The sequence below is a fragment of the Furipterus horrens genome, unplaced genomic scaffold, assembly GCF_987537825.1.
Source record: "Furipterus horrens unplaced genomic scaffold, mFurHor1.1.pri manual_scaffold_12, whole genome shotgun sequence".
Lineage (NCBI taxonomy): Eukaryota > Metazoa > Chordata > Mammalia > Chiroptera > Furipteridae > Furipterus > Furipterus horrens.
The window spans coordinates 91,279,196-91,296,821 of NW_028327182.1; the positions used below are offsets into that span (position 1 = coordinate 91,279,196).

The window sequence follows — 17,626 nt, forward strand, 5'->3', positions numbered from 1 at the left end:
TCTTTGAGTACAAGTTAGAATTAGAAGTCATAATTAACTAAGGCAGGCATTTTCAGTTCAGATCAAATGATTTAAACACACTGCATTGTCCCTCGTATGGAAAATTATAACTTAGCTTTTCAGAACGCACAACACATACAGGTACAACCCTACAGTTCTGGAGTATTTTTCTCATTTAATGCGGGAGAGGACAATCCAGACAAGATAAAAACAAAGAACAACAATACCAACAAAAATCCACAATGAATTCAAAGTATTTGTTAAAGCATAGACTCTAACTGTGATTATCTTTGGAAATATCACATTAAACATGCAAGTATGTACTTAGATATAACTTGTTTAATTAGACTTGTTCTAAAAATTAAAAAAAAATTAAAAAATAAGAAAAAGGAGGACCAGAGAGCTAAGATTACTTGCCCCCATTTCCTCCTAATACTTATAAAGCGCCAACTTGATCCAGGCACTGGGCATACACTAGTGAAAAACATCAAACATTGACTAAGCCTGGAATATAGAGCAAGTTGCTTCAATGACACTAAACTTTTGTACTTGGAACTGAGGCTCATCTGAGCATGAATCATTGCTAATGTGCAGTATCAAAGGGGCAAGTGATGATTCTGGTTAAACTCCAGCGAAGAAAATGCAAGCCGTTCCCAGCAACCTTCCTCTTCCTCTGACCAGGTGCCTAGTTTAAAGCTAGAGGTCAGTCCCTTGGAGGGTACAGCTTCGATTTGCCTGGTATTTCAAAGCTCCACCCCCGCTGCCCAATGTCACAGCTGCCTGTGCTCATACAGGGGCTCAGCTGTCAGCCTCATCTGTCACCCGCTCCCGGGCCCCCTGGGCTGCATTTGTCTTCCTTAAGTTCTCGGCTTGAGCCCTCCGGGGTCACAGCACCACGACACATGCCGGTTCGCTTCAGGCAGGTATTTCACTGTGCCGAACCCTTTCGTTCCCCCAGTGAACACCGAGCCTTCGTGCTATTTAGTTTATGGCTCGCTTCTTCCTCTATCAGAGCCGCATGCGCTTCTCTTTCCACGCCCTCGTAATCCTGAGGGTTAGCATCTTACATTGGCCATGTAGAGAGCCTTTAATTAACGGCTCCGTCCCATCCATCCCCCCCCACCGACCCCAACACACACACACACACACACACACACACACACACACACACACACACACACACAATTGCTGGCTCCATAAAGGCAGGAACCGTGGTATGAGTTTGGTTCCATTATAATATTCCCAGTGTCTGCGCAGCACCGGCCGCAACAGAGCTAGGGAAGTTTAACGCTTCTAGAGCAACATTTACAAAATCATTCATTCATTGGGTTAGCAGATTCTTTGCAAACCCTTCCTCTGGGTAAAGGTCGCTGAGAACACTGAGATTTTAAACGGCATCGATGCTGCCCTCAGAGAGCTTAGATTCTAGTCGGCAGCCGTCCGTCTCGAGAGACGATGGTGTAGCTTCTTAAGAGTCTATCTGCACCGCCGAGAATGGTTGCGCAGTCCGACTCGGGAGTGACACGGTATCTGTCTCCTCCCGTGTTGAATAGACATCTTGCGATGACGCTGGAGTGTCCTCTCCAGTGAAACTGAAGCTACAGAGCCTGGGCAGGGTGATATGGAGGGTCTGCTGTTGCCCATGCAGCAGAGCCCCCCTCTCTTCGCAGCTGAAGGGTCCAAGGGAAAGACGGAGTCAATACAGCTTGGCTTCAGGTGCGCCGCAGGAGTTGCCGGTGTTGACTACAACGTCGAACCGCCTTAGGGACTCCGGCTCCGGATTTTCTGTCGGGGTTTACTCCCTTAGCCTTTCCCCTGAAGAGGTATGCCGCAAGGCAGCGGAGGTTTTTTGGAGTCAGAGTTTTCCTTCTCTGATGTGCCCTGACTGGAAGATCGAACCAGCGACACTTAGCTCGCAGGCCGACGCTCAATCCACTGAGCCAAACCAGCCAGGGCCAAGATTCTAGTAACAAGTTCATAATTCAATATAACACAACTGGAACGTGGCACGTTCCCCTCGAAAGGCTTTAGATAAAATGCGGGGGGTCGGGGTGGGGGAGTGGGGGTGAGAAGGGGCAGAAAACTCCTGGCTAACGTGATGAGGAAAAAGCTTTCCCACGAGGGACACGGAGGCTCGCAGCAGGGCGGTATCCAAAGGGCAGCCCCTGGCGGCCGCGAGGACCACGTCACCTCTCAGAAGGGCCCTCGATCCGACAGCCGAGAGAGAGATCAGGTCGTCTCAGCTCCGGTCCGGGCTAACTCGGCCGCAGGAGCAACGTGGGCAACGAGCACGCCTCGCGCAAGCGCCTCCCGCTCGGGGACTCGCGGCCAGAGCAACCGCGCGTTCGGCGCCCGGCTGGTGTTTATTGTGACAAGTTGCCTGGGGTACGGGAGAATCCATTCCAAGGACACTACGGGGACACTGGAGACCGCGAATTCGCACCGAGGAAGACGTTGGGATACGAGTGATTCAACCAATAAAATGCACTTGTAAATTTTAATAAAACTTACTATTCTATTAATTACAATAAGACTTCGGCTTCCCGCCCCGCTATTTATCCGCGAGGGGCGGGAGCGTGGTACGCCCCGTGACGCCACTGCCGGGCATGCTGGGAGTTGTAGTCGGCCTCCCAGGCCCCGCCCCCCGATGACGCAGCCGCCAGCCCCGCCTCCTGAGCCGGCCGGCAGACCCCAGCGCGCCTGTCACCGCCACGTCGCAGGCACGGTGAGTACCCCTGCTGGCCCCTGAGCCCGGCGTTTCCCCTCGGACTTCGGTAGCCTCCGCGACGGCGGCCCCACAGCCCTAGAAAGGAGCTGATCCTGCCCGGGCCCGCGGTGGCAGCTGCGAACCCCAGCGCCTGGGCCGCCCTGCCCTGGGCCTCCCCGCCGGGGCTGGAGGGACCGTGCCCCGCACAGCGTGGGCCCCCAGCTCACCGGCCTGTGGCCGCGCGCCTCCTGCCCCACCCGTCCTGCCTCCTGCTTGGGAGTGCATTCTGCGGACGAGGGGTCCTTCGGCGTTTTTGAAGGTTTTGAGGCAGTGTTGGGAAGCGCCGGACCTGGGAAAGATGAACTTTCTTCCAACACTCTGTTCCCTCGGTTCCAGCGATGGCACACTTCCGGCTTCCCCGCCTTGTGATCGCTCAGCCAGGCCCTCAATCCCTGCCCTACACGTGGCGGTGGTCTTCGGGGACCCTTTTCTTGACGCCCTAAGCCTTCTTCAAACGTGTGTGTCCTCTGCTCGGAGCTCCAGCTGCGCGCGTCCGCTGCCTGCATCTCCCCGGGCAGAGCTCGCGTGTATTCCAGCTCAGCAGGTTCCAGACGGACTCATCACGTCCACCTCCCCTCACCCCGCGCCCGCTCTTCCTCCAGTTCACTGTGCCCCCGTCCGCCCTCTTGTGCATCAGAGACCTGGGTATCGCCTGGGCATCTCCCTCTTCTCAGCTCCTGAACGTCTGATCGATAATCACGTCCCGCGGAGTCCACCTCTAAGTGGCTGTAAATTCTCTCTGTGCTCTTACCATCCTGGCTCTCACCCCCATCATCTTACCTTCCCCCGGTCTCCTCCGTGGTCTCTTAAGCAGGCCCCGGTCTTCCCTTCGGAGTTGTCCTTACCCTTTCCTGCTCACCCTTCTGATCTCAGCGGACACATTATTTCTTCTAGGGAAGTCTAGGGAGGGTCTAGTGCTTGTACATGGGGTCTCTGATGGAATCTTCACAACCATCCCATGAAGTTGTGTTTTTTTCCAATTTTACTGAAAAGTGCAGAAGACTTGAGTAGTTAGTTAAATCGTGCAAAAGCATACAGTAAGTCACCAAGTTGAATTTGTTCTTGACGGTCTTTTTACCTTTCATCGTCTTCGGTATCTTTCATTGTCATTAAGTATTTTCCACTCATATGGGTGCATAGTATTTTGTATGGTAGTATTGTTCCTTATTTTACAGACTTCTTATTGATAGCTATTTAGGCGGGTTTTGGCTGGGGCAGGGGTTGCTATGATGAACAAGAGTATGGTAAGTGGACGATATTGAAGCTAAATCTGTCCTGAACTTTCTTGATTATTTCCTTAGAATAAATTCGCAGAAGTAGAATGGGGCAAAGGGTATGACCTTTCAACAGGTTATAATTTGTGAAATAAACAAAAGCAGTCACCCTTTTAAAAAATGTGTAAGATAATAATAATACCTGCTCAACAATGTTCTGAGGATCAGAGTTAATATATATCCAGTCATTTAGCACCATGCCTTTTACATTTAGGAGCCCAGTAATTGGCTTATTTCAAAATAAGGTTCTTACTATGTAGTGGGTCTTCAACCTGTTTGAGAAATATTTTTAGACTCTGATGAACTTTGAAACCTCTCCCCAGAGGTTGTCTTCCTCCTCCCCTTCTCCCAACAAAATAGTGCATGTCATTTGTCACATGTCATCAAATACCTGAAACAGCATATGTACCCAAATTAAGAACTAATGACAGATTCCACTTTACAAGTGCTTTTTTCCCTTTATAAGTTGCAAGCATTTTCCTGTGCTGTGAAATACTCTTCTAAAGCATGGTTTTTCATGGCTGTATAATATTCATAATTATTTAACCCATCTCCTATTGTTGACATTTAGGTTAACATCCTTATGCCTGAATCTTTGTGTGTTTTGCAGATTTCCTTAGACTAAAGTTCTAAATTCACACTTGCTACTCCAAGAATGGGAATATGAGGCTTTTGGTTCTGATTGCCACATGGCCTTCTGAAGGGTTCTACAGTTCATACTCCCACCATTAGGGACGTAGTAGTTTCCTCTCATCATCTTGACCACAGTGTTTTATATCAGGTTCAATGTTTTTGTTCCACTCTTAAACTATTTCTTTACCATTGATGTTTGTGCATCATTGTTAAGCCCATTGTTAAGACGATGATTTAGAAATAGGTCTTAGAGCAGTGGGCCTCAGCTTTTCAACATTAGAACCACTGGTGTGGGAGCTTTCAAATATTCTTCTGCCTAGACCCTCCACAGACCACAAGTAATCAAATGCCTTAACCGAAACTCAGTTAGATTCTAATGTATACGAGAATGAGTTTGTTTTGTTTCACAATAGAATTTTTGTTTTATTTGTGTTAGGTGATTTCAGAGACCATGGATATACTCTTCAGAGTAAGAGGAGGCCTTGATCTAGCTTTTCAGCTTGCTACTGCTAATGGTAGGTCTGCCAAAAAAACTGTTCTTTTCGATTATAAAATTGATAATGAACTATACTGAGATTCTCACCAATTTGCAAATGAAATTGAGTGGGAGCTAGGATAAATTGTCTAAGACCATATAGTAAGTTATAGAAATTAGATTTAAATGTGTTCCAACACCACCACTAGTCAATGAGGCTCCTCTGTGCAAATCTGAAAAAGGGGAGCATAGTAGATGAATCTTGAAAATACTGCGCTGCATGGAAGAAGCCAGGCACAAAAGGCCACATAATGTATGATTGAATTTATGTGAGGTGTCCCAATTAGACAAATATATAAAGACAAAAAGTAGATTAGCAGTTGTTATTGGTGAGTGTAGGGGGACTAGGGGACCACCGCTGATAGGTACAGTTTCTGTTGTGATGAAACTGTCCTGGAACTAGAGAGCAATGCTTGTAAAACCTTGTGAACGTACTAAAGGCAACTGAACTGTCATCACTGCAAGAATGAATTTTACGGTCTACGAATTTTATCTCAGTGTTTAAAAGAGAAAGGCAAACGTGTTTTATAATTATTGAATTCGGGGAATGGATATTTGGGAGTCAATTTTACTTCTACTTTTGACTATTTGGAAGCATTCCTGTTGAAAGTTTAACATTTTTCTAATTAACTTCAATTTATATCCTTCTAATTTAGAAATGTTTATCAAGAAGGCACTAAAACATGTGTTGAGTGACCTGTCAATCAAGCTTTCTTCAGACGCACTGGTGTTCAGAATCCGCCACAGTTCCGTGTATGTGTGGCCTAACAGTGACATGAACACCGCACCCGGAGAACTGACTGATAGCTCTGCTTGTAAGACCGTCATGCGCTTCATTCAGTGAGTGTGTTGGAAGGTTGCTGTACATGCTTTCAAAGTGTAATTTCATATTATAAACATCTTTGTGTATTAAAATTTTAGATTGGAAAAGGAAGAAGATACAAAACGAAAATTCATGAGGAAGAAAGACAAAAAGTTATCCGACATGGTAAGCAAATCACCTGTCTTCCCTGAATCTGGAGTTGAGATCTTAGAATAATGTAATCCACTCTCTTAGTTTTTACAGATCAGATCATTGAGACCCTGAAAGATAAGTGACTTTCCAGAAGTTATATCTCTCTTTTTTTTCATATCTAAACTTTTGTCCCATTGTAACACTTAATCTTTAAAAATTTTTGAATGCTTTCTTTATTCCCACAAAAACAGCTTGAGTATATTTACAAATTATTTAAAAATAAATAAAAAGGAATCATTCTGAAACATGCAGTGACATCTTATGCTCTGTGAGATAGTAAATAATAAATGATTTACTTTTCTTCATCCTGGTCTCGGTTGTTGACTTTTGAACCAATTCCATCGAGTACCTGCCTGCCATGTGCTGCAAACTTTGCCAGATATTGGAGCTAAAAAACGGAGCTACTTCTTCAAGGCGGGAAGTTACACAAAACTAGTTTGACTGTAGCGTGTTTCCAGGCTGGTAGGGGAACACGGGGGACATGAGGTTGGAGAGGTGGGTAGGTGACCCTTCAGGAGAAGCCGAACTACACTAGTAGCTATGGTAACAGAGAGGAGGGAAGGATACAAGAGCTATTTAGGGGATACGACGCCTTATACTTGGACACTAGTTGGATATGGGATGACCAGTTTCTTGCCTGAGGCAAAGTGGAAGTTGGGGAAGGCACAAGGTTGGTTTGACTCATGTCATGAGGTGTCCACATGAGCTGTTTTATCCATCTGTAGTGCGCACAAAAATTGTGGGCTATCAGTAATTGTTTGAGAATTACCGATATCTGGAGCTTGACATTTTGAGGAGTACCGGCCAGTTATTTTGTAGAATGTTCCTCAGTGCGGGTTTGTTTTATTCTTCCTCATTAAATTCATCTTGTGCACTGTTGGTGAGAAGACCAGAGGTAAACTTGTGTCCTCTGAGCACATCTATTAAACAGGCATATGTTACCAGTTTGTTCCCGGTGCTGGTGATACTAACTTCAGTCACTTAATGTATCTGCCACTTGTCGCCACTGTGAGGGTATATTTTTTCCTTTTAATTAGGAAGTATCTCATGGAAGGATACTTTGAAACTATGTATATATTCTATTCCTCATAAGATTTTTACCTACCGCTTCTAGCTTCAATCGACAAATCTTGCCAGAGCCCAACATTAATCTGATGGTTGCAAAGTGGCGATTTTTCTATCATTTCCTTCCTTACTTATTAGATGACATTAAAAGCTTTTCCTTACCCTTATTTATATATTTTCTGCACAGAAGCAGGATTCTTATTTTATGCAGTGAGTTATAATCTGTTATTATGAGTTATTTTGAGGCTCGCGTTTTCCGAGATTTGGCCAATAGAAACTCCTTCAAGCTAGCTCCAGTGTTTTGTGGACACTGATTTTTCAGAACTTCCTCCCTCCTTCCACAGGCTGTTCCAGGCACATCGTGTATTGTCTCTATTCCAGCTCAGGAGTCAGCCATTTCTCCAAGGAGCATCCACATGTATAAATGAACCCGTCCTACTCAGAATCACACACACACACAACACATACACTCATATTTCCCTATGTAAGTCATTCTTATACCTCCAGTTCCATTTCACACAGTTCCTAACCTCCTAGTGAGAAACCCTGCTTCCAGTAGCCTCAGTATCTTGCTGCATGTGTTCAACACACCAGCATTGTCAGAGTTCTTGTTCCGTGCCACTGTCAAAGTCAATCCTACTAACACAATTCAATATTTGTTTATAGTTCTTTATGTCTTTCAAGCGAGGGTATTGATATATAGTTTAAAGGTTCCTTTAGTGTGTGGTTATTGTATCTTGTTCATTTTACTTTATTTTTTTAATTTGAGGTGATACAGAAGTCGAGAGAATAGTAGTGAATCCTGGCGAGCCAGCTTCAATGTGTATCAGTACATAGTCTGATCTCATCGTCACTCCCCACTCTCTGTCCGCCTCTCCTCGGGTTATTCTGAAGCAGAGAAGAATTTTTGTTAAGATTTGGGCTTTCAAACAACGTGCTGTAATATAGCTCTGGCCCTTAAAAAGTCCTTTTACTTCTCTATATTTAGTGTTCAGTGTGCTATAAGTTGACTATTACTGTTTATCGTTCTAGAATCAAATAGTAAATATAGATCTGATGCTGGAAATGTCAACCTCTCTGGCGGCCGTAACCCCCGTCATCGAGAGGGAAAGCGGGGGACACCACTACCTCACGATGACGTTACCGGTGGATGCGGTTGTAGCGGCGGCGCCGGAAGAAGCGTGGGGAAAGTACGTGTTTTATCTCAGTGGGCATCCTGCCCGCAGTGGCCAGGGTCCACTTTTAAGAATCACTGAGGCATATCCAAGTTGATGGTTGTGGTGTTTAGTATGATTTACTCCCTGTTTTTAATCAAACTAAGAGTCATCTAGTAATTAAATGTCTATTTGGAGGAAGTTGGGTAGTTTGTAAAACCTAGAAATAGGCCTTTCCTCTTACCTACCCAAAGGAAACAGAGTTTATTTAACTTTTCATAATGTAGACTTCCTTTAATAAACCTGATCCAGTCAAGTTTTTTTTTGTTTGTTTTTTTTAAATACCACATTAGGGATATAATAACTGCACACTTTCATTTATCATTTATCATTTATCATAGCCACTATAACTTGTTAATGCACTTGGATATTTCCCTCCACAGAGTACGTAAACTTCTAGTTGATGCGATTCATAATCAACTAACCGATATGGAAAAGTGCATTTTGAAATACATGAAAGGAACCTCAATTGTGGTCCCTGAGCCCCTGCACTTTTTATTACCGGGGGAAAAAAATCTTGTGACAATTTCCTATCCGTCAGGAATTCCAGATGGGCAGCTGCAGGTCTACAGAAGGGTAAGGCCGATTTATTTATTCTTACAAAAAATACAACCATCATTCATTTTGTATTTAATTGCATATTTCTAATAAATGGAAATTATTTTTAAAGTATGGAAGCAGGCCACTCGTTTTATATATTATTCAGTTTCTGTTCTCATGGAACTTCTTGTTTATTATGAGTGAAAAAATATGTAAATCCATATGCAACAATTTTCTATGCTCAATGAGGCTATGTGTTCTATGAAATTTACCATTTTTCCATAATAAAATAAAGAATCGAAAAGGTGCTTACATACCTAGAGAAGCTGATGAGTATTAATAAAATTTATTTTTGCTTTCCTTACTTTCAGACTTGTGAACAAGACAAGATTACAGTTCAGGAAGGGAAACTGGAATCTATGCTAATCCTAATTAGGGTTTATAGTAATATTCCATCCCTCCCCCATTTCCCAGGCTTATTTTGGTTTTATTAGAGGCATTTAAAGAAAACAGGATCAGCACTCAAAGAAGTGAGATTCCTGGCACAATGGCTGGTTTCAGAGCACATACTTCTGAGGGGTGGCCTCGCCCGGCACCCATCAGGGTGGGAGCATCTTCTCAGTCTCTGAGGGAGAAGGAGTATAACATTGTAACCCTCTGTCCCGCTCTGTGCTAGGTGAACCACGGGGGAACCGCCACATGAGCTGATAGTCCCATTCAAACTGCGACAGTACACAGATATGAGAAAGAAAATTTCAGGCTTTTCAAAATAACTCTTACATATTTTTATACAATTGGGGATACTTTTGGATTTTCAACATGGGTGTTTTTATTTCAATGCCATATTGGCTGGTTTCATAATATGGCTTATTTTTATTGGGAGCAGAAATTCTAACTGGCCATGGCTTTAGAGTACATGGTCAATTACATAAATTCATAAATAGCAAAAAAAAAAAAAAAATGTGTGTGTGTTTACAAAGCTCTTATTGCTAAGAGAAAACAGGGATCAGAAACGCTCAGAATTTCTTAAATATAAAAACACATGTACAGCTTCATTTTGTAGCTTTTTTTTAATCCCCAATTTTACCCCCTTTGCCCTCCTCCACCTCCCCACCCCCCACTCCCACAGTCAGTCCCCACACTGTTGTCCACGTCAGTGGGTCATTGATACATGTTCTCCCACTAGTCCCTTCCCCTCCTTCCCACCGTTATCCCCCTCCCCTCTCCCCTCTGGTCACTGTCAGTCTGTCCCGTGTTTCCATGCCTGTGGCTCTGTTTTGTTCCTTCGTTGATTTTGTTCATTAGATTCCTCTTAGAGGTGAGATCCTATGGCAGTCCGACCTCTGTGACAGCGTGGATGGGACTGGAGAACATTATGCTAAGTGAGATAAGCCAGTCAGAGCAAGACAAATACCACATAACCCCAACTTCTCCTCTGAAATTTAATCACTGTCCCTTATACTTGCCGAGTACTGTAAGCATGACATTTTAATAATTTACTGATTTCAGAGAGAGAAGAGGAAGAGAGAGAGAAACGGGCTTGTTGTTCCTCTTATTTATGCATCACTGTTGATTCTTGTTTGTGCCCTGACAGGGATCACACCTGCAAGGTTGGCATATGTGGGTGACACGCTAACCAACTGAGCTACCCAGCCAGGGCGAGCAAGACTTCTTTTTAATACTTTAAAATAATTATATCATTGTTCGTCATAACTTACTCACTTACAGGGTTGTTTCAAAACAGTTCTTTATCCTGGATGTATTATAACTGACTGTGTTATAATAGATATTTAATTTTAAATTATCTCAGTTCTTTCACGCTTACCAATTTTCATTTTTCCATGTTTTCTTCCAGTTTCTACCCGTATACATAGATAAGCAAAAATAAATCTTGTTTGGTTTGAGTTTATGCTCACCCTTTTTGACTTTAGTGAATTAAACCATAAGTGTATTTTATAACTTTTATAACCAATATATAGTTAATTTTCTGTGTTTTATATCTTTATTTATTGACTAGCAATCTAAATCATTTAACCTTTTTTCTGTTCTTTCCTACTGATTCTGATTTCATTTAGGAGTTACATGATCTCTTCAACCTACCGCATGACAGGCCTTATTTCAAAAGGTCTAATGCCTATCACTTTCCAGATGAACCATACAAAGATGGTTACATAAGAAATCCACACATTTATCTCAATCCACCTAACATAGAGACTGGTATGGTGAGTTTAATAATTATTTATGGGAGTCAGTTGATCGTTAATGTCATTAGTTTCTTCTTCCTTTACTCTCTTTGATTTAGTGTTGTTTTTCTTCTAACTTCTTCAGTTGGCCACTTAGCTTGTTGCTAGTCTTCTTTATTTCCTAATTTAAGGTTTTAAATTTCAAGCAAAACACTGCTTTCACGGGTTTTAATTTGATGTAGTCTAGTTTTATTCATTTCTAAGTATCTTTACTGATTTTTAAACCCATGTGTTATTTAGAAGTGTTTTTTAATGTCCCAGTATATCAGAATTTATTTATCTATTTAGATAGTTACATAGTTATTTTTACTGATTCCTGACACTTGCCTACTGGTCAGAAACAATTTCTACATGATACAGACTCCAGAATTTATTGATACCTATATTTCCTATAGATGCGATAACCACAAATTTGATGGCTTAAAACTATACAAATGTATTCTCTCACAGTTCCAGGGGCCAGAAGTCAGAAATCAGTATCACTGGGCAGAAATCAAGGTGACAGCAGAGCCTTGCTCCCTCCAAAGGCTCTTGGGGAGAATCCCCTGGATTCTTCCCGGTTTCTGGTGGCTGCCGGCTACCCTGGCTGCCGGCCACATTGCTCTCATATCGGCCTCAGTGGTCACGTGGCCTCCTTCCGTCTCCCTCTTATAAGGATACTTGCGCTTGCATTTAGGGCCCAGCTGGAAACCCGCCCCATCTTAAGAGCCTTAAATTTAATCACATCTGCAAAGACTAAGGAAGAATCCACAGGTTCCAGGGATTAGGATGTAGATATCTTTTGGGGACCACTTTTCAGCCTACTACAATGGCCTAGTTATAAATCTTTTATCTGTGCTTGAATATATATCTCCTAATTGTTGAGTGAGGATTCTATATTTGTCTATCACTCTTACCTAATTTTTTCTTAAAAATGCCAGTTTATCAAAAAATATGTGTATTTTTAGCATTACATGACAAGAATTTATGAGATGTTGGCTCTTATGGATCTTAAAATAGCATACCTGGGCTATAATCATTGGCTGGCTTACAAAACTTCAGAAACACTCTTCATAAATCCTATTATAGGGACCTTTCATTTGTTTGTTCACTCCTTTATTTCTTCCTTCATTCATCATTTATTCAACAAGCATCTGTTAACTGTTTGCCAAGTTCATTGTAGCCTCTTGGGCTCTGAAATAGGACACAGTGCATGCCCCCATTGAACTCAGATATTACTGTGGGTAGGCAGCTTTTAAAAAAATAATAAGTATTGTGTCGAATAGTGCTGTTTGAAAAAATAAATAAAGCAAGATAGTGTGGCAGCCAGAGCAGGGGGTGGGTGGTAAGGGAGTGGACAGACCATCTTTACAAAGGTTAGATGATCAGGGAAGACCTCTGACACTTGAACAGAGACCAGAGAGAGGTAAAGGAGCAAGCTCTAAAATTATCCGGGAAGGAGAATTCCAGGCAGAGAACTGTGAGGCTCTGATGTCACGTTGCCGGGGCCTATGAGCCCTGAAAGCAGGGCGAGCAACAGGGGACAGTGGCAGGAGATCAGGTCAGCGCGGAAGCCCGCAAGCAGGACTTACCAAACCTTACAGCCTTTGGGAAGGACTTCAGACCTTTAATAAAAAGCCAAGAGGGTATAATGTCCATGTGCAATTCTGTGAAGGCACTTTTATAAGGAACTGGTAACAGTCTAGCTCTGAGTACAGTCAACGTGACTCAGGAATACTTGTATATAACGTGCATGTCTATCTCAGGTTAACGCTTGGCTGTATTCCTCCTTTTCTGTAGGTTTCCGTGGTCCAGGGCACATACGGCTATCACCATTACATGCAGGACCGCGTAGATGACAATGGCTGGGGCTGTGCCTACCGGTCTCTGCAGACTATCTGCTCTTGGTTCAAACACCAGGGCTACACAGAAAAAGCCATTCCGACACACAGAGACATTCAGCAGGTACAGAGCAAGCCTTTTTAAATTCTGATCACGTATACATTTCATTAATATACCATTAATAATTATTATTACCTCGTGGTACAGACTGATTTGTTTTGAAGGAAGAAAATATCCTGGTAATCAGGGGGAATGCCCTCAATGGAATGTTTAGTAGCTATATTCTGTAAGGATTTTTGTTTTTTGTTTTTTTTTTTTTTTGTGTGTGTGTGTGTGTGTGTATTTTAAATACAAAAAGGCTCTAGTTGACGCCGGGGACAAACCAGCAGCGTTTGTGGGTTCACGGCAGTGGATTGGCTCCATCGAGGTACAGCTCGTACTGAACCAACTGATGGGTATAACTTCCAAAATACTGTTCGTCAGGTAAGGACCCTGGAGGAAATTAGAGAAATCAGTTCTAAGTGGGTTTCTCATTTGATTAAAATAATAGAAAAATCCTACCTTTCCCCCACATTTGTCTTCACTCCTTTTTCTTCTTCCACATTGCCTCGTTGCTTTATAAATCTCATTTTTAACCCTCAGTTTTTTTCAGTTAATTTTTAGGAGACTTTGGCGTTTATGAGTAAACTCTGTAATACACACTTCCATGGTTGAGGCCTAATTTTAGCCAAGAAGAGAAAAACTTGGAAATATGTAAACTTTGAGTGTGAAGAAAAATCAAGTTTTTTAATGCTTAAGTCTTTAAAATAAAGTCTTGAAAGGAGAAAATCAAATGTTGACCTATGACTGACCTTTTTATTTACCTCCTACACCATTTCTTCTTAAGATGTTAATAAACTAATAACATGTCCAAATAATATATTCATTCAGTTTTCCAACACAGCTTAACCATAATGCCAACATTACAATATGAGCAAATCCAAATTAAATAAGGTTGATTTCTGGGACCATAACTAGCTTCCTCCTTTTATGAGCTTATGTTTTAAATACATTTCCTATTGTGACAACCTTGATAAACGCTGCAGCATTACCCTTATTTGGCCATGTATTTTAATACACTTGGTTTCACTATTGCAGTCTGGACTGGCTGGAGAAACCAAGGCTAACACACAAATGATAGATTAAGTAGGGAAGCACATGGCGATTAAAAAGTGAGCTTTAGCACATTAAAACATTACACATTCCTTACTAAGCAAAAGCTAAGTTTAACATCACCTGGCACCTCCATTCTAAAACAATATCGCCATCTGTCCATCCTTCTTTGTCTTCTCGACAGTACAGATTGTACAGAACATTGAAGTACTCCCTAAAACCAGAGTTGTAGTTGAAAACATTTTGTACTTTTCACATTGGCTTCACAGACGTCACCTGTTTTAGTGCTGGACTCCCCTGCCATATAGGCAGGGTAGGTAGCATTGGTCCCGATTTAAAGATGAGGAAATACAGACTCAGAGTCTGGCAGCAAGAAGATAAGATCCCAGAACTTAAAACTGATTCTTCCGAAATTAAATCCACCCATGAGAACTCCCTGGATATCAAGGTGACTGCTTTCAATCTCATGTTAAAAACCCAAGACCTTCCTTATGCAGTTCCAGTGGCCTTAAGTATTTAGAAAGATTATATTGCTATAACTTGCTCTCAGCCAGTTCCCTACCACTTAATTGCATTTAAATCCATATTTTTTAACCAAAAAAAAAAATGTAGGAAACATTGGTTCCTAAGCTCATTTATATGATCTTAGTGTTCAGAATAATTCATATACTAGAAAATTGTTTCTTTCTAGCCGGGGTTCTGAAATGGCCTCTCAAGGACGGGAGCTGGCTCAGCACTTCCAGACGGAAGGGACCCCAGTGATGATCGGTACGGGGTTTCAGACATTTGGGGCTCCTCTGGTAGAGTGGAGAGTATGTAAAACTTACTATTCGTATAAATATGTAATGTCACATAAAATCAGTCATTTTAAATCACTTTAAAGTTAGCTTTTACACCATACAGACTGACCTCTGGATAATTATTTTTAAATGTGAAAGGCAGAAGGGGAGTTACAAAGATTAAAGAGTTGAATGCAGTACGGAAAGGGGGCGTCGGTCACCTGACTGAGCATCGTAGTCATGGCTCTGCCACTACCTTGGCGGGCTGTGTTACAGGAGCGCACACTGCCTAATCTCTCAGCTTTATTTGTAAAATGAAAGGACTGGATTAGAGGAGCTAAAGATGCATGATTCTGTGAGGAGCAGGCCTTACCCTGTGATGAGAAAGGGAAGCTAACACGGTGCGTGAGAAACAGAGGGAGGCAGGTGTCAGCAGGATGTCAGAAAGAAGTGAACTCGTGACGGCTCTCACTGGGGTGCTCAGAGCCGAGGCAGCTGCCCGCTGACGCAGCAGCGACCAGTGACCGCTGCTCTAGGCCCTCTCTGGCCCTCTCTAAACCCAGTGTAGGTGATTCCATGGATGTGGCAACGGAACCTAAACCTTATGTGACTATAGATCGGATTGTATCTTCTCTGTCTGAACGATGTAATTTTATTTTTTCAGAGCATACTTGACATTGAGGTCTTTTACAATATAGGCTAGTCAATTTTAATGCTGTTAGATCAATTACTAGGCAAAATGGTCTTTTTAACTTGAAATGGAATAGGAAGTTGAACTTAACATCTGTCCTGACATTTCGTATTTTGTCTTCTCTAGGGGGAGGAGTCTTGGCCCACACAATACTGGGAGTTGCTTGGAATGAGAGTACAGGGCAGATAAAATTTCTGATTTTAGATCCACATTATACAGGCGCTGAAGATCTGCAGGTTATTTTGGAAAAGGTGAAGTATCTGTTTAATACAAATTTAAATATAACACTAAAAAGCCAGAACCAAAGGACAGTAAACAGGCAGAATCCCCCACCTCCAGATATCATCATGTCAGGGATTAGGCTTCAACCTACAAACTCTGAAGGAATACAAACATTCAGTCTGTAGCCAGGGCCCTAGGGAAGGTCTGCCTCTGCCCCTACCCTCTTGTGGAGGAGCTTTCCTGTTGGATGTTCCCGGGCCGTCGCCTCAAAGGAAGGCGGCATGGCCCCCTTGTCTCTCCTATCAGTTTCTGGTTTGGGCATCGTCTACCCATGCCCCTTAAAAAATAAATAAAAATAAAAATGAGTCTGTTTACCTGGAGAAGGCCTACCTGTGTAAAAGGATCACAAAAAGATTAAACAGAGATAGCATCTCTATTCATCATTTAAAAAAAAATAAGACATTAAATTTATTAGAGGAAGTTTTGCTGAAAACAGCAGATAATAAAAAGAAGCTTATTTTTGTATAGAAACACAAACCCAAATTTAACAGCTGGGTGCAGGGGCAGTGAAACAGACTAGGGGAGTTTTGTTTGCTTTTTTACTTTCATCTCATTTAAATTTCTACAATGTGTATCTTATTTTTGCAATCAGAAAAAGAAAAAACTACATAGCAACTCTATTCAGCCCTCCAGCCTCCACACGATAAAACAGAGCTAACGCACTGCCTTGTGTAGGAACTCCGAACTTGGCCTCCTGGCCCCTGGCCACAGCTGGCAGCCTCCCAGCCAGCATGGGGCGGGAGCACCCCCTCCACTTGCCGGCACACCGAGTCCTTAGCAAGCAGAGCACTTCGTTTCAGAATCACACAACACAGACCAGTTGTTAGCTGGGGCCCTAAGAAAGCAAATCAACGGCCCTAGAAGGCATTTGATAAACATTTATATTCACAATGAGATTTTGTTTGAAAGTAATCTCCTCTGCTGAGGAAGAGGAGGAATGCTGATGTGAAGAACGGGGAGGGGAATGGCCACAGCATGAGGACCATGCAGGGCAGAAAGGGCCACTCAAGGGACAAGCTCGGATTTCTTACAGCCTTATTTCCGCACGGCGAGCATGCCTCTACACAGTACATGCTTCTGTCCTTTATGGACTACCGAGAAAACGGACTGCCAGTTAAACTGCCCCACGCCACTGCCTGCCAAAAGGGCAGGGCTGTGCATCTCCTCATCCAAAAAATGTGGGATTCGGAGGCATCGTTCCCATAAGGAAGCTTTTCTTTTTTTAAGATTTCTGATTAAATACCATAGAATTTATTTTTGATTTAATTCTATCTGAAATGGACCCAAATAAGTTATATTCTATGCTTTATTGAATTCTATAGGTATTTTATAAGTCTTACTCCAAGATCCTGCTCCCAGAGCAGGATGTTAATTGTTACAATTCTGATCCTATAGTCCTGTAACTTTGTAAAATATTTTTCTTTCCCTTTTCCCAAATCTAGGGCTGGTGTGGATGGAAGGGCCCGGACTTCTGGAACAAGGATGCTTACTATAACTTATGTCTTCCTCAGCGACCAAACATTATTTAAAACATCTTGGACTCAAAGACTGTAGTCAAGTTTATTATAAGTGTGTTAATAAAAAAATAAGTTTAATTTCAAATTAAACCCTAGAT

At 42.5% G+C, this 17,626-nt stretch overlaps 1 protein-coding gene across 1 annotated transcript; it reads left to right on the plus strand.

Moving 5' to 3' along the window:
- Nucleotides 1-5,115: 5,115 nt before the first annotated feature.
- On the plus strand, nt 5,116-17,618 carry UFSP2 (UFM1 specific peptidase 2). Its single transcript, XM_090258356.1, has 11 exons — nt 5,116-5,189; nt 5,866-6,049; nt 6,131-6,197; nt 8,322-8,479; nt 8,887-9,079; nt 11,119-11,265; nt 13,066-13,230; nt 13,466-13,590; nt 14,951-15,027; nt 15,856-15,980; nt 17,454-17,618. The coding sequence occupies exons 1-11, from the start codon at nt 5,126-5,128 to the stop codon at nt 17,538-17,540; spliced, it is 1,392 nt and encodes a 463-aa protein (XP_090114482.1). The 5' UTR covers nt 5,116-5,125; the 3' UTR covers nt 17,541-17,618.
- The last annotated feature ends 8 nt before the right edge of the window (nt 17,619-17,626 follow it).